The 17,654-nt window shown below is 49.4% G+C and overlaps 1 protein-coding gene across 7 annotated transcripts in view; it reads left to right on the forward strand.

Moving 5' to 3' along the window:
* Window positions 1-14,599, forward strand: part of LOC308594147 (uncharacterized protein) — a 45,208-nt gene extending 30,609 nt beyond the window's left edge. For 4 of the 7 annotated variants that reach the window (XM_081206905.1, XM_081206910.1, XM_081206911.1 and 1 more), the window contains one exon: window positions 8,568-9,518. In XM_081206905.1, the coding sequence (XP_081063031.1) occupies window positions 8,568-9,175 (608 nt within the window). In that variant the 3' untranslated portion in view covers window positions 9,176-9,518. Of the gene's footprint in view, window positions 1-3,415; window positions 4,403-6,151; window positions 7,139-8,567; window positions 9,519-13,652 lie in introns of those variants that run through there. The other 3 variants (XM_081206908.1, XM_081206906.1, XM_081206907.1) reach the window with 3 other exon arrangements.
* Window positions 14,600-17,654: the final 3,055 nt, after the last annotated feature.

The raw sequence follows: 17,654 nt of genomic DNA on the forward strand, positions 1-17,654 counted from the left end.
TGCTTGTCAACCAGGCTTCCCTTATGCACAGCAACCCAGGTCCTGTGGGTGGGGAGGGGGGGGTTGCAGTGATTTTTAGGAAGTCCTTTGTTTTCATTGGGCGTCCTTATTAGGAAGACTCACTTCTCTAAAGTTGGGCAATAGGGGCAGTACAGGATTGCTATTGGTGTACCAACCTCCCTGCTGCACCAAGGATTCCCTGCTCACACTGCTTCAGGTCACGTCGGATGTTTTCCTGGAGCCACCCATCTTGGTCCTGGGTGAGTTTAACATCCATGCCAACATGACCTTACACGGCGCTGCTTGGGACTTTGTGGAAAGCATGGCCTTCATGGGGCTGTACCTGAATAAGTTTGGTCCAACTCATAGTGGCGGACATGTCTGGTGTTCACCTCTATGGATGTGGGTGATCTGACACTAAAAGTGAAACAAAAGAAGTGCTATGCCGGATCACTTCCTGTTGCAACTAGACTTCTCCATCCCCTGCATAGGGAAGTGGGACTGATTAGAATGGTCCGTCACAGTCACTTAATGGATCTAGATAGTTTCCAGAGAGTGGTAGGGGATGTTTTATCCCATGTTGATGGCCTTTCAGCTGATTTACTGGTGGCTCGTTGGAATGCGGTGTTAACTAGGGTTGTTGACTTGTCTGGTTCCGAAGTGCCCACTCCGATTGCATGGAGCCTGGATGACCCCTTGGTTCTCCCCTGGGCTGAGGGCAATCAAACAGTGGCTAGAGTGCCAGTGGCAGAAAACCCACTCTGAATCAGACTGAACACAGGTTACAGCTCAACGTTGAGCCTACCAAGTTTTGATAATGATGGCAAAGAGGACCATCTTCACCGCCTCTATTGCACCTGCAGAAAATAGTTCCAGGAGACTTTTCCAGGTGGTCTGGAGTTTTACAGATCCAGCTTTACCAGCTTGAGTCCAGCACGGACTGCAAGGTCTCCTATGATGACTTCACAAAGTTTTTTGCAGGTAAAAATCAGATTTGGAGGGAGGTAGACCCCACAATGGGGCAGGGTTGGGGTGGGAGAGTGCCAGAGCTCTGCCTAATCATGTCGCATGGGAACAATTCCAGTCTGTTACATCTGAGGATGTGGAGACAAGTGAAACTGACCACCTATTTCCTTGATCATTGCCCATCCTGGCTCATAAAGAGAGCTGGGAAGGGGTGGGCGATGAGCTGTGCGGGGTGGTGAATGCTTCTCTCTGTGTGGGAATCTTCCCATACCCACTTAAAGAAGCAGTTATTAAACCTCTTCTTAAAAAGCTATCTTTTGAGCCCAGCCATCATGGCCAACTATCGCCCAGGCTCAAATCTTCCATTCTTGGGCAAGGTGATTGAGCAGGTGGTTGCTGAACAACTCCAGGCACGCCTGGAAGATGCGGACCATTTGGATCCCTTCCAGTTGGGATTCAGGCCTCATCATAGGACTGAAACTGCCTTGGTCACACTGGTCGATGATCTCCGGCAGCCTAGGAACAAAGGTGAGAGCTGTTTCCTAGTTCTGCTGGATCTCTCAGCAGCCTTTGACACCATCGACCATGACATCCTTCTGGACCGTCTATAGGGGCTGGGAGCTGGGGGCACTGTCATACAGTGGTTCCTCTCTTTCCTCCTGGGCCATGTTCAGAAAGTAGTGTTGAGGGATGAATGTTCGGATCCCTGGGTGCTCACTTGTGGGCTGCCTCAGGGTTCCGTCCTCTCCCCGATGCTTTTCAATATCTATTTGAAGCTGCTGGGAGAGATCATCAGGGGGTTTGGGCTGGGTGTTCATCAGTATGCCGATGATACCCAGCTCTACCTCTCCTTCAAATCAGAAGCAGTGAAAGTCCTGTGTGAGAGGGTTGGAGGATGAACAGTGGCTAACGCTGAATCCTGACAAGACAGAAGTATTGTTTTGGGGGGACAGGGTGGGTAGTTGTGGGGGACTCCCTGGTCCTGAATGGGATAACTCTGCCCCTCAGATATGAGGTGCGCAGCCTGGGTGTCATTTTGGACTCACAGCTGTCCATGGAGGTGCAGATCAATTCTGTGTCCAGGGTGGCTGTCTGCTAGCTCTATGTGAGATCCTCTCTGCCTGTGCCCTGTCTCGCAAGAGTGGTGCATGCTCTGGTTAATTCCCACTTAGACTACTGCAATGCCCTCTACATGGGGCTAGCTTTGAGGGTGACTGAGAAACTACAACTAATCCAGAATGCGGCAGCTAGACTGGTGACTGGGAGCAGCCGCCAAGACCATATAACACCAGTCCTGACAGACTCACATTGGCTCCCAATACACTTCAGAGCACAAAGTGTGGGTGCTGAACTTTAAAGCCCTAAACAACCTCAGCCCAGTATACCTGAAGGAGCGTCTCCAGCGCCAAGGCCCTTCTGGCAATTCCCTCACTTCGAGAAGTGAGGTTACAGGGAACCAGGCGGGGGCCTTCTCAATAGTGGCGCCTGCTCTGTGGAACACCCTCCCACCAGATGTTGAGGAGATAAACAACAATATGTTTTTTAGAAGACATTTGAAAGCAGTTCTGTATAGGGAAGCTTTTAAAGTTTGTTGGTTTACTATGTTTTTATGTGTGCTGGAAGCCTCCCAGAATGGCTAGGGAAACCTAGTCAGATGGACAGGGTATAAATAACAAATTATTGTTACTATTACATGAAATGGGGAGGCTTTGCCACTGCCACTCCTGTGCCTTCTGAGATCGCACATCTGTGACTACCAGGTTCCAGTGAGAGATCCCAAGAGGTCTGTGAGATCTCCCTGGAATCCGGAAGCCACAGCCGCTTTTCGTTGCTTTTCTGGTGGAGCACTTCTTTGCCACAGGAGAAGTGAGGAGACACTGGGGCCGTGGCGAGATCTTGCGAGTGTTCAGTAGCAGCAGGTGGGGTGCCTTTGCGGGATTCCAGTGCCCAAGGAGGCTGCCTCAGTCCGCTTCATGTGTGGTCCGGCCTTGCCTGTGATTTCTCAATCTGGTGTTCTTGGAGGTTGGGGTTCTACTGAGGACGCGGTTCAATCCTGACTGAAGAGCTTGATGGTGCTGTTAAGCCCACACTTGGAGGCTGATCTCTGAGCAATGACTGTCTTCGAGGAATATCCAGAGCATAGGGGCAACTCTCCAGGTATCTTCATGCCTCGTTCGCATGGCCATCTTCTTACGAAGTTTCAGTTCTGGACAGAAACTAAGAAAACACTTGAGCAGCTGGTGCTGGGTGTGTTGGAGGTACTCTGGGCCTGCTCATTTAGGATTACGGTCGCCCCAACTGCAGTACACCTGGAGACACCTTTGAGAGGCATACAAAACATAAACAGGTCATGTTCAGCATCTTACCAAGCACCGATAGGCATCTGAAAAGGCGGGGGAAAGAAAACTGTCCGGAGTTGCAATTTACTGATGATATTTTTTGTTGACAGATGGCTGGGATGGAGGCCAGCGTGTCCAAGTCCTCATCGCAGGCCACCGTACAGTTCTTCAGGCCAGACGTAGTGCGATACATTCCAGTCTGGGAACTGACTTGGGTCTGAGCCACATGGCCTCTGTTCAGTGGTTGGGCAAGAAGAGTTGCAGGTGGAGTCATCTGTTGCACACAATCTTCCAGGGCAGGGTGGTCTGGCAGAAGCTGGACATTGTGGTTCTGCACTTGGACGACTATGAAATGAAGTTTATGAAGAGTGAGGATATAGTTTCTCAAGTTGTAGCGGATTTGGAGGCATTTAGGCAAACGTGGCCGGGGATCCTTATCCTGTGGTCCAGCATCTTGCCCAGGAGTGCCTCATGCACTAAAGCGTTCATGCAGCGATTGCGCCAAAAGCGGCAATATATTAATAGAGAAGTGAGAATGGCGCTGTTTGCAACGGGGGGTGGAATGATATCTCACCCCCAATTTAATCCCAATAGGAACGAACTTTACGGAAAGGATGGGATTTCCTTGTCTGCTGCTGGGAACAATATTTTCCTCTCTAACCTCCACAGAGAAATAAAAGCACATATTCTGCGGTGGTGGGGGAACATGGACTAAGCCGAGCTTTATCCTCCTGCGAAAGGGGAGAAGTGGGCAAAACCGCGAGTACCCCAAATCACTTTTCAGGTTGCTAAGCGGCTCCAGGGGGACCTGTGGGGCAGGAAAGGGATCTCTCTTGATGTTGACCCGTGTCACTTGCCTGGATTTGTGGGGCTACAAGGGTGCATGAGTCAGCCAGAGCTCACCTTAAGGGGTGCGGTGGGGGGAGAGGAGGGCAATGGAGACCACCTTCCTCCCTGCAAGGTAGGCTTGGCCATTCACGACAGGATTTGGAGTCTCAGGAGAGACTTGGACTCCTGCCCACGCGTCTCCTCCTTTCCTGCCTGCCGTTTGTAAGTTACTCTGCTGTAGTTAATAAAGTGACCCTCTTTAAATCCCACACTTTGTGTCTTGCCTCTTTAGTCCTGGCCACCTCGTATAGCTGTCTTCAACTGATCCAGACCCGAGACCTATCTCTGAATAACAACAACAACAAAAACAACAACAACTATTTTATTTTATTACTTGTATCCCATCCATCTCGCTGGGTTGCCATTCTGGGTGGCTTCCAACAAATATAAAACATAGTAAACCATCAGACATTAAAAACTTCCCTATACAGTTCTGCCTTGATGATACCTAACTTTATTTTTTGTTCATACTTAATAGTGCTAACCATATGTATTATTAATCACACAGAGCAATATACATTGTCCTACCTTAGCGTTACTTTTAAATAAGAACCCATGATTTTTATACTTTGCCAAAAGACTGGAAAGCATTTTAAAGCCGGCTCTTGATATATGTGGAGATGGCTCTCGGAACTTCTCATTGTCTCCTCTTGTCCAGGCTAAACATGGCCAGCTCCTTCAACTGTTCCTCATATGGCTTGTTTTCCAGACTCTTGATCATCTTGGTTGCTCTCCTCTGCACATGTTCCAGCTTGTCTATCTATCTGGTGCCCAGAATTGGACACAGTATTCCAGGTGTGGTCCAGCTAAGGCAGAATAGAGTGAGACTACGATTCCCCTTGATCTGGACCCTGTACTTCCGTTGATGCAGCCTAGAAGAGCGTTATTGCTGAATTTCTTTTAGTTTGCCATTGTTCACTGCCTCGGGCTGCAGGAAATGTTGTTCATGCCCTACATACAGTTTGCATTTTGGTCAGGCAAGCAGGCTGAGATCCTGACCTTGCCTCTTGGATGTGAAATCTGCAAAAGGGCAGAGGGCTCTTTTGCTGGAATCCTATAGGTATCTCGTTGGCTACTGTGAGAACAGGTTGCTGGACTAGACGGGACACTGGCCTCATCCAGGAGGCTTCTCTTATGCAGCCTTAACATCATCAACCCAGGGAGCATTTACAACAGGGCAGTTGGCAGCTAAATTGGACATTCTGAGTGTGCCCTGCAATCAGGGGTGGTGTGTCCCATTTCTCCGCCTGAGATGAAATGGGGAGGCTTTGCCGCTGCTACTGCTACACCAAGGACTCGCTTTATGGAATCGCGCGTCTGCACGCTCAATGAGATATCCCAAGAGGTCTGTGAGATCTCCCTGGAATCTGGAAGCCACAGCCACTTCTTGCATCTCTGCGGGGCACTCCTTTGCCACAGGAGAAGTGAGGAGACACTGGGGCCGTGGCGAGATCTTGCGAGTGTTCAGTAGGAGCAGGTGGGGTGCCTTTGCGGGATTCCAGCGCCTGAGGAGGCTGCCTCAGTCCGCATCATGTGTGGTCTGGCCCTGCCTGTGATTTCTCAGTCTGGTGTTCTTGGAGGTTGGGGTTCTATTGAGGACGTGGTCCAATACTGACAGAAGAGCTCGATGGTGCCGTGAAGCCCACGCTTGGAGGCTGATCCCTGAGCAGTGACTGTCCTCAAGGACTATGCAGAGCATAGGGGCAACTCTCCAGGGATCTTCATGCCTCGTGCGCATGGCCATCTTCTTACGAAGTTTCAGTTCTGGACAGAAACTAAGAAAACACTTGAGCAGCTGGTGCTGGGTGTGTTGGAGGTACTCTGGGCCTGTTCATTTAGGATTGTGCCTCAATATGGAAACACCTCTGCGAGGCTTCTGTACCGTTGGGTTTCTGAAAAGCTGGGGAAAAGAGAACTGTCCGGAGTTGCAATCTACTGACGATGTTTCTTTTTAACAGGAGGCCTGGCTGGAGGCAAGCGTGTCCGAATCCTCATCGCAGGCCACGGTATTGTTCTTGGCGCCAGTCATAGAGCGAAACACTACAGTCCGGGAGCTGACTTTGGTCTGGGCCCGGTGGCCTCTGTTCAGTGGTTGGGCAAGATAAATTTGAAGTGGAGTCAACTGTTGCCCACAATCTTCCAGGACGGAGTGGTCTGGCAGAAGCCGGACATGGTGGTCCTGCATGCAGGTGGCAATGACCTCGGGTTGATGCCGTATAACAAGTTGCTTAAGAAAGTGATAGAGGATTTGGAGGAGATTAGGCAAAGGTGGCCGGGGGTCGTTATCCTGTGGTCCAACATCTTGCCCAGAAGAGCCTGGATTAACATCCCAATCATGAAGCTATTGTGCAAAAAGCGGAAACGGTTTAATAGACAAATGAGAATGGCGCTGTTTGCAACGGGGGACGGAACGATATCTCACACCCAAATTAATCCCACTAGGAACGAACTTTACGGAAAGGATGGGATTTCCTTGTCTGCTGCTGGGAACGATATTTTCCTCTCTAATCTCCACACAGAAATAAAAGCACATATTCTGCGGCGGTGGGGGAAGAAGAACTAGGCCGAGCTTTATCCTCCTGTGAAAGGGGAGAAGTTGGCAAAACCGCGAGCACCCCAAATCACTTTTCAGGTTGCTAAGTGGCTCCAGGGGGAACTGTGGGGCAGGAAAGGCATCTCTCTTGAGGTTGACCCGTGTCACTTGGCTGGATTTGTGGGGCTCCAAGGGTGCATGAGTCAGCCAGAGCTCACCTTAAGGGGTGCGGTGGGGGGAGAGGAGGGCAATGGAGACCACCTTCCTCCCTGCAAGGTAGGCTTGGCCATTCACGACAGGATTTGGAGTCTCAGGAGAGACTTGGACTCCTGCCCACGCGTCTCCTCCTTTCCTGCCTGCCGTTTGTAAGTTACTCTGCTGTAGTTAATAAAGTGACCCTCTTTAAATCCCACACTTTGTGTCTTGCCTCTTTAGTCCTGGCCACCTCATATGGCTGTCTTCAACTGATCCAGACCCGAGACCTATCTCTGAACAACAACAACAACAATTTTATTTTATTATTTGTATCCCATCCATCTGGCTGGGTTGCCATTCTGGGCGGCTTCCAACAAATATAAAACATAACAAACCATCAAACATTAAAAACTTCCCTGTCCAGTTCTGCCTTCATGAGACCCAACTTTATTTTTTATTCACACTTAATCGTGCTAACCATATGTATTGTTAATCATACAGAGCAATACACATGGTGCTACCTTACTAGGGAGGAGACCCTGGGGCTCGTAGGGGGTAGCCTGATGAAGGTTCCAGTGGAGTGAGTTGTGACTGAAAACTGCAGATTCCATCCCAGGGATCATTATGAAAAGTGTGGAAAATAGAATTGCTGCTATCATAACACACTCATGCAGATCTGCAGTGCGAATGCGTCTGGAATATTGCATATAGTTCTGGTTGTCGCACCTAAGAAAGGATGTTGTAAAGGATGTTGTTTCCTGTTTGGCAGGGGGTTGGACTCGTTGGCCCTTGTGGTCTATTCCAACTCTATGATTCTATGATTCTATTCTAAGATGGGAAAGGTTCAGAAGAAGGGGAACAAAGGGTTCCAGTGGGGTGGATGGCATTTGGGGCTTTTCAGTTGAGAGAAAAGGTGGGGAAGAGGCAACATGATAAAAGTTTATGAAATGATGCAGGGCATGAAGAAAGTGGATAGGGAAAGTTTTTTCTCTCTTACAGCACTAGAAGTAAGGAAGCTGGATATTTGTAGAATCAGGACAGATAAAAGTAAGTGCCATCTAGTCCAACCCCCTGCAATGCAGGAATATTGGCTAAAGCATCCCTGAGAGATGGCCACCCAACCTCTGATTAAAAACCTCCAAGGAAGGAATCCACAAGCTCCCAAGGGAGACTGTTCTACTGTTGAAGCAGCTCTTAAGTTCTTTCTGCTGTTGAGTCTGAATCTCCTTTCTTGTAACTAGAATCCTACCCCCCCCGGAGCAGGAGAAAACAAGCTTGCTCCATCTTCCATGAGAAATTTGAAGATAGTTCTCTTATTTCCTGAAGAAGTGTGCATGCAGACAAAAGCTCATACCAATAACAAACTTAGTTGGTTTCTAAGGTGCTACTGGCTCTTCTGGCTTGAGAAAGCCTGTTGCCTCTTCAGCACCCCACCATTCCTCTCCTCCTCCTCTCTGCCCCACCATCATTCCCCAGGCTTTGAGCCTTCCTCCTCTGCCTGGCTGGTGCCTCCTAGCTAACCCCCCACATCACAACAAATTGGGACTTGCCAGCAGATAGAATGAAGTCCCTTAGGAAATGGCATTCCAGGGCACGCCTGCGCCCCTGAACTTACACTGTCTTGTTTATTTTCTTGGTTTTTTGAGGATTGGCCACCAAGAAGGTATGGATTTGCGGGCACAGCGTTGTGTATTGGGCCGAAGTCCGCGCAGTTTCGTCCAGGTGGGGCAGCAACCTGGGCTTCCCCTCGAATATAGAGCTGTCGTGGATCAGCCAGAGGGGAATGAGGTGGCATCAGCTCCTACCATTGCTGACTGCTCGGATCTCTACGGCGGGCCCACCTGATATCATCATCTTTCACCTGGGTGAGAACGACGTGGGCGAACATAGGATTTATGACCTAGTCAAGGCTATCACTGAAGACTTGGAGACCTTGCACTTTCAATACCCACGGACCAGCCTCTGTTGGTCCGAGCTACTGGAGAGGCAGCACTGGCCTATTATTCTGAGGCCTGGCGCCCCGGAACCGCGGCTGGCATCCATGAAAAGATCAAGGGAGAGAATAAGGAAGAAAGTGAACAACGACGTCACGCACAAGGTGCAGATGCTGGGTGGCTGGGTGATCCGACACCCTGACATCACAGTCCAACGAGAGGCCTTATTCCGACAGGATGGGGTAGACCTCTCCGATGAGGGACTTGATGTTTGGTTGACTGACCTGGTGGGAGGCCTAAAGTATTGTTTTCAGATGTGAGCGGTTTGGCGGCGAGCATTTGCTTGAGGGCCGGTTGATGCATTGGATAGGCGTAGTCTTGGATTGAGGGGAGGCTGTAGCCTCTGCCTACCCCTCCAGAAAAGGGATCCGGGAGAGATGCTTCTGCCCAGACGCCCAGGTGGGGGCTAGGCCCATAGCACTCCCCAGGTGCAATCCAGCAAGGGACTTACTCTTGGATGCAGGTCAAGAACTCGCTCACTTCCAGTTGACCCCAAATTAAGTCCTTCCGGCAGACGGGCCAGAAATTGTTTGTTCTCCCTGATGTCTATGTGAAACCTCTTACCCCAGTAGTTAATAAAGCCATGACCTGATTTTACCCAAATACTACTTGCCTTGTCTCTTTATTCATTGAATTTAGCGGGGGGGGGGGGGTTCCATAGGACAGGGTGGTGCATGGTCACATAATTCTGCTCCCTGTCCTTGGTTGGCACCATTGAGTGCCGGCACGTCCTCCACCATGAACGATCCGATGAGGGAGGCCCCTTGGGTCACATTGTGGGCAGTAAAGGAGGTCCTTGGGCTGAGCTTGCTGCCTGGGAAGTGGATCCTGGCCGCTTGCTCAAGCGAGGGGGCAGACTCAGTCTGGTCCCTGGGCATATAACCAAGGCTCCTGGCTTGCCTTAGCAGCCACTTCCTTGTTATTTTAGGATGTTCTTTGGGGTGGGGATTTCTGAAAAAGTGGGAAGGCATGGCGTTTGCTGCAGGGCGAGTCGGAAGTTAGGGCTCACTCCCACTGATTAATTCTCCCAGGGCCCGAGAGTTTCTCTCCGTGCCTTGCAAAAGCTCAATCTTATGTGCTGAATCGGGTCTTACCAGATTGTGTGGAAAATCAGAAGAGAGGTTTTCCATAACCTGAGCTTCAGTGCAGAGGTGAGGAGGGGAAGGTGATAACTTCAGCAAGCCTGGCACCTCTTCAGGAGCAGCAGGGAATTTATGCAGCGAAGGAGAGCTCAGTGTTTTGGTTTTGAGATCCTTAGGAGGATAAGGGCCTGCAGCGTAATCAGGAATCTGAAGGCTGAAGTTAGAAAAACAAGTTTGTCTTTTTCTGCTGCACCCCCTCTTTCAAAGTGGGAGGCACACTATCCTGTCTTCTGCCTTGGCACCAGGACACGATACAAGATCTGATGTGCTATTATTTTGCTATGGTTTAAAAGGGTAATAGTCCTGTGCCATGTCAGATTGCATCCTATGTCAGGGTTCACATGGTCGAAAGCTTTTCCATTTCCTACAGAGAGAAAATGAGCACATCGGGGCGATGGCTAGGTTTCAACCCCTGTCCCTGACATGCTTGTTTTCTACATGCAGGGTTTTTAAAAAAAAAAATCGCCCAGGAAGTAGACTGCCTGTGCCAGCTTCTGCCTTTGACAATATGGGGGCTATGTAGTGGGTTGGATGGCTTCAAAAGGGATTAGACAAGTTTGTGGTGATGATTGGCTCTGGAGCAGAACTAAGCGTCCTGGATTGTCCTTGATCTCCAGGTGGATATTTCTTCTGAAAAAAACGCAGAGGGCTGTCCACAAGTGCCACAAGGGTTCGACATGAACCCTCAAAGCTTGCTAAATGACAGCTGGCGAAATCTAGTTAAGCTAATTTAATGCAGGGTAGTGGAGACACATATCAAGGGACACTTTCAACAAACGGAGGCTAGGCAGCAGAAGCTGAATGGTCCAGTGTGGAAACAGGAGCATTGGAAGTGAGCGCATGAATGGACATGTGAGATCCTCCCAACCCTATAATGACATCTGTTTTTGTTATTAAATTTGTAATTTTGTAATTAAAGGCAGCATTCGTTCCATTATTTTATCCTTTGCCAACCTGGTGCCCTCCAGCTCTTTTGTGCTGCAGTGCCCATCAGCCCAGTTGGGTGAATGCTGCATTAATTATTGCCTAAGAAGAGCCTGTTGGTTAAAAAGACTGAAAATTGTTTACTGAGTGTATAGGAGAAAATTGTGTTTATTTAAAAGCGCTGGTAGCATTAAGATAAATTCAACAGTGTAAATAAGTTTTGATGGCTGTAGCAATGGATTACTAATGGTTTAGTTCATGTGCAATATGCAGGGATTTATGATATGCAAAATGAACCAAGGAAGGAGAAGAAGGGAAGTCATAGGTGTAAGGTTATTTAAATGCATATTTTGAAATGTAATTTAGAAAAGTTAATACCATTTATTTATTTATTTTAAAAAGAAGAGCCTGTTGGATCAGCCTTATGGGGGCCAACCTAGTCCAGCATCCACTGCCATCGATCACCCTCTCCATCTCCATGAATTTGTCCAATCCTCTCCTAAAGCCATCTAGTTTGGTGGCCATTCCTGCCTCCTGTGGTTTAATGGTGTGTTGCACAAAGAAGTCTTTTCTTTATCTCTCCTGCGTATTTTGCATCCGCTCTTCAATCATGGTTTTTTTTTATTAAGGATTGCGTTCACTTCATTATGTGTTACGTTTTCTTTTGCTAAAATAGCTTTTGTTGCTCTTCCTGTGTGCTGGGCTTCCCCTCCTGGGGTAATGGCGCTCCAAGACCTGACTTTGGCGTCTGTCAAGTATGCAAAACAAGATTTACAAGCAGCTGCAGGAAACAGACCAGTGCGAATTGTCAAGGCAGTTTCTTTTGGCATTTCTTGAAATGATGGCTCGGGATAAGAGCTCTTTCGCTCACAGGCTGTTTCCCTCTTTTTCATCCCCTTGAAGACTTTGGTCGTGGAAGCGCCAGTGGATTGAGCTGGGTAATAATGGTGGCCAAAAGGAAATTGTGTGTGCAAATTGGGCAGAAACCTGCCATGAGTCATAGCTAGTGCTTCCATCCCACTCACCCAGCAGACTTCTGCTTCTGCACTAGAACTACTTCCTCCTCCTCTTCCCTCTCCCATGGTCTTCTGCACTCAAAAACTGCTCCAAAATGTTTGTGGAGTCTCCAGATCATTTTTTTTTGGGGGGGGTGCACAGCGAGAGGAAGCAATCCTGCTGCACAAGTGGAACTCCATTGGCGAACCATTTGAGACAACCCATGATGATGATGATGATGATGATTTGGCTTACGCCCCAGGCAGGTCACTTTGGTGTTGCTAGCGCACTGTTAGTCTTCTCCCCTGGAGGTGTACTCCATTGTCTCTCGGTGTAGACTTTATTGATACTAAGCCGCGCTCCCTGGTTCATGCTGCCCATTATTGTAGGCAATATTGATTGGTGTTGCTGCCAGTCTGTGAGGACAATATTTGATTCAGGCGGGCTGCCTGCCAGTGTAGACATTATTGACCTCAGTGGTTTGCAGTCTTGTGTATACGCAGCTGTCTTTTATCGTTTGCTATGCCTGCCAACAAGAAGCAAGCTTCTGGTGCTTCTCCCCCACGCACTAGGCACAGGACTGCTAGAGTATCTCAGTACTCTGCTCCTTTGTCCTGTTGTGTTTGGGTTTGAACATCGTTTTCCCCACCAAATTTATTCCGGGGGTTAATAACAACATGGCTGACGCATTATCTCAGTTCCAGATGGATAGTTTTCCATTTTTAGCGCCCGAGCCCCAGCAGTTACCAGAGCATTTTTTGGAAGCTTGGAAGCTTGACGTGATGCAGGGAGTATCTGCCTCTTGCACCATCCATGCTTAGATCCTACAAAAAGGCGTGGTCTGATTTTATTGCTTTCCGCACAAAATCTAACTCAGACCTTGCCAGCCTCCTACGGAGGATCACGTATTGCCTTGTGCACCTCTGGAGGCTAGGTCGCATGGCTAAAACATTATCCATCCAATCTGCTGCTCTTGCCTTCTTCAGCAAATGTATTTTCTGTTGATCCCTGCGCAGCATTTATGGTATGTAGGGCGATGAATGTTGGGGTAGACTTCAACCACCAAACACGGAGAGTAGAAAAACGATCACTTTTGACCTCCTTTACCATATCTGTAGGGTTTTAACAGTCATTTGCTGGTTAAAATACAAGTCTCGCCTGTCTTGGCAGTATATGTCATAGCATTATCTGGGGCCCTCAGAGTGGGCGAAGTTGTCAATGAGGGTGAGCCAGGCATTTCCTCCAGGGGGTTACTGTTAGAGGACATAAATTTGTCTTAGAATTGGTAATATGCATCCAACAATCTAAAATCAGGGAAAGGAGCCCTTATCAGACTCTCAGCATCAGAGCACAAGGGCCCGTATCCCGTAAAGGATGCCAGGAGATACCCCTGCTTCAGGCGTCCTGGTCCGGGCCCCTTCCTTATTCACCAAGATCGCTCTCGCCTGGCTCGACACCAGTTTACCCGTGTGATGCGGAAAGCTCTCCAGGCCTGTGGTCTACCGGCTGTGGATCTTGCTGTGCATTCCTTTAGGATTGGTGCTGCCATGATGTCTGCCCATTGGGGTGTGCCAACCGACAGAATAAAGGATATGGGATGCTGGAGATCTGATGCTATAGAAGGTATATCTGCAAGAACCCATGGTAATCATGCTCTGCACTCCTTTATTTTCAGGTTGCCCCGAGATAAACATATGGATCGTAGGACACTGTATTATCCACTGGGCCCATGTGCGTGCCATCAATACTGGCTTGGGTAGCTGCCTAGGGCTTCCTGAAAATGTCAGTGTCTCCTGGGTCACAAGGTGTGACTTGAAATGGGAGGAGCTTATGCCAATCGTGATGGCCAGAGCTGCCTTGCATGGCCCCCCCAACGCTCTGATTGTTCAACTTGGAGAGAACGACCTGGGTCAAAGGAACGGCAATGACCTAAACATAAGCATGAGAGAGGACTTTGATAAACTGGCTGTTTTGTTCCCAGACATGACCTTAATCTGGTCTGAAATGCTGGTGAGGCGGCATTGGCGAGATTGCTTCCGCCCGCACAGAATCGACAAGGCCAGGAAAGCTATTAATCGTAGGGTGGGATATGAGGTGCAGCTCTTGAATGGACGGGTGATACGACACCCCAACATTACTTACAAGCAGGAGGACTTGTTTCATAATGACGGCGTTCACCTTTCCGATTTGGGAAGTGATGTTTGGCTGGTTGATATCGTCAAGGGCATTAGGGATTGGCTGCAAGTGTGAGGGTGTTGGCAGCGATCCTTTGGGGTTTGAGTGGCGGTTAGGCATTGGGTAAGTCTTGTTTATGGGAGGGGAGATTGTAGCCTCCGCCTGCCCCTCCTCGTTAAGGGTATCCTGTTAAAGGGATCCGGGTGTGTGGTGCCTGTCCAAAGCCTGGGCGTGGGCTAGGGCCATGCCACAACCCCTTCGGGGACCCTGGGGGTGCCACAATTTGATGTATATCATAGGGCTCCCACTACCGGTGGTTTATTCTTAGGAGGCTCCCTGCAGACAGGCAGGAGTCAGGATACAGTCTGGTTTTGCCCAATGCCTAAGCCAAACCGCTCACATATGTAACCAATAAAGTTATGGCCCATTTTATCCCATTAACCTAAATATTTGTGTCTGGTTTTTTTATTATCTAAGGGGGCTTAAGGGCCCGGGGCCTCGACACGCAGTGAGACCAGGCTTGATTTCTGTTTGAATCCAAGACCATGGTAGGCAGTAGCCCCCAAGCTGTGGGGTCATCCTGGGGTTCCTTTTGCCCGTGGGGAAGGCCACTTCAACCTGCTGCTCCCACCACCACCTGTAAGTAGTAAGGAAGTAAATTTTTATCTATACCCCGCCCTGCCCGGCCAAGACCGGGCTCAGGGCAGCTAACATCAAATATCAAATACATTAAAACACAATCAAACAATTGATTAAAATACAGTTTAAAAATTAGAATCAGGATAAAATTAAGTAACTGCCCATGAATTACAACCATAGGGGTTGGGAACCTCAAGTATTCATCAGGGCCAGCTATCCATGTTGATCCCACATGAGCCAATAAAAGGGCCAAAGAGGTAACTTACAGGGTTCTATAGAGGGAGGTCAAATTGGGCCCGGGCCGAAGGCCATGCAGAACAGCTCCATCTTGCAGGCCCTGCAGAAGGATGTCAAGTCCTGCAGGGCCCTGGTCTCCCGCAATAGAGTGTTCCACCAGAATGGGGCCAAAGCCGCAAAGTCCCTGGCCCTGGCTGAGGCCAGTTTAACCTCTTTGAGACCTGGGACCTCCAAGATACTATTATTTGTGGACTGTAAGGTCCTCTGCAGGGCATACCAGGAGAGGCAGTCCTGTAAGTACGAGGGTTCTAGGATGTATAGGGCTTTAAAGGTTAAACCCAGCATCTTAAACCTGACCCTGTACTCCAGCGGGGGCCAGTGCAGCTGGTATAGTACTGGATGAATGTGGTCCTATGGCAAGGACCCCGTAAGGAGCCTTGCAGTGGCATTCTGCACCTGCTGGAGTTTCTGGGTCAGCTTCAAGGGCAGCCCTGTGTAGAGCGAGTTACAATAATCGAGCCTGGAGGAGACCGTTGCTTGGATTACTGTGGCTAGATCAGGGCAAGAAAGGTAAGGAACCGGCTGCTTAGTAAGGCGAAGGTGAAAAAATGCCGCCTTTGCTGTAGCTGCAACCATAGAGAGAGGAGTCAAAGGTTAAACCCAAACTCCTGATGGAAGGCGCTGGCACTAATTGAGCCCCCGCAAGAGATGGGAGTTGGCCTCCCAACCCCATGTCATCCCGACCCAGCCGGAGAACCTCTGTCTTTGAATGATTTAACTTCAACCGGCTCCCACACAGCCATCTAGCCCCAGCTTCCAAGCATCTGGTCATTGTGTCCAGGGCTGAGTCAGGATGGCCGTCCATCAACAGATAAAGCTGGGTGTCATTAGCATATTGATGACAACCCAGCCCAAAATTCTGGACAAGGGGGTGCATAAAGATGTTAAAAAGCATCGGAGAGAGGATTGCGCCCTGCGGCACTCCACACACCAAGGGGTGCCGCGACAGCTCCCCTAGCGCCACCCTCTGTCCCTGACCTGAAAGGAAAGAGTGCAGCCATTGTAAGACTGTGCCCTGAATCTCTACGTTGGCAAGGCGGTGGTCCAAAAGTTCGTGGTCGACCATGTCGAAGGCTACTGACAAATCTAAAAGAATCAGCAGTCCCGACACACCTCGATCCAGCTGTCTACGGAGGTCGTCTGTTAGGGCAACCACAGCAGTCTCAGTCCCATAACCAGGAAGGAAGCCAGACTGAAATGGATCCAAAGCCGATGTTTCATCCAGAAACCTACTAAGCTGTTCAGCAACCGCTCTCTGAATTACCTTGCCCGGGTTCAAAAGGTTCAAAACCGGGTGGTAATTGGATAGATCTAAAGGATCTGATGATGTTTTTTGTTTAAGAGCGGACGCACCACTGCCTCCTTCAATTCCCCTGGGAATGTCCCCAAGCCGAGGGACAAATTGATGATAACCCAGGGGGATCCGCACCTCATCTGGACACGCTCTAATCAGGATGGGCATGGGTCAAGGAGGCAAGTGGTGGGCCTTCCAGCTAGGAGGAGTCTGTCCACATTGGCTGGGGGTATCCTATCAAAGTGGTCCAATACTGGACCAGAGGACAGTCAAGGGGTCTCCAGTTCTGTTATTGTATCCAAATTGGCGGAGCAGCAAGACACTCTGCAAAAAGGCTTGCAAATGCCTCACAGCTGTGAGTCGAATTCATATTTAAATTTGGCTGTCCCTCTGGGGACGTTAACGACCTAATTATTCTAAAAAGTTGTGCCAGGCGAGAGCTAGCAGATGCAATGGAAGCTGAGAAGTAGGACTTCTTAGCAGCTTTCACTGCCATCTCATAGGCTTTCCTAAGTGTCCTATAAGATGTTCTTGAGCCTCTGTCGCGAGCATGCGACGTTGAAGTCTCCCAAAACCAATAGGTTAGGAACTCCAAGGCCCAGTCTGCCACCGCCTCCAACAGGCCTGACAGGGTGGCTGCCGGTACGCTATGTGGTTGGTACACCAGCCAGACAGCCAAGCTCTCCTTGGTGCCCCACACCAGGCCAACACATTCAATTCCGGACATCGATGGTGCTGGCAGAGCCCTGAAAGAGCAATCCTCCCAAACTAACAGTGCTACCCCTCCCCCTCGACCCACAGTCCGCGACTGGTGAAGGACGGAGAAACCCAAGGGGTGCCATCTCATGGAAGGCAACTGTTTCACCTTCGTGCACCCAGGTCTCTGTCACACAAGCCAGGTCAACCCCCTGCAAAGTGAAAAAGTCTAGTAGGGTAGCGGTTTTATTGCCTATAGACACCAGTGACAGAGGTAGGTAATCCCTGCTCACCCTACCTTAATCCCCCAGGATGGGGCACAGATGGGAAGGGGTTCGAGCATCTCCGCATCTCAAGCTCCTTCGGCTATTGTATCTGCCCCCAAAGCCATACCTGCCTCGCTCCTCAACAATGGTGATCCCAAGCCCAGTGTTGGCCTTCCTTATAAAAGAACGATGTCCCTTTAATGATATATTTAATCCCTGGTCCAGGTCTCCTGAATCAAAAGGTATGATGTTGAGATAAAAAGTCAGTGGGACAAGTATCCCTGATGGATGCAGCCCATCCAGCTACATT

The sequence above is a fragment of the Podarcis bocagei genome (genome assembly GCF_964188305.1).
Source record: "Podarcis bocagei genome assembly, chromosome: 9".
Classification (NCBI taxonomy): domain Eukaryota; kingdom Metazoa; phylum Chordata; class Lepidosauria; order Squamata; family Lacertidae; genus Podarcis; species Podarcis bocagei.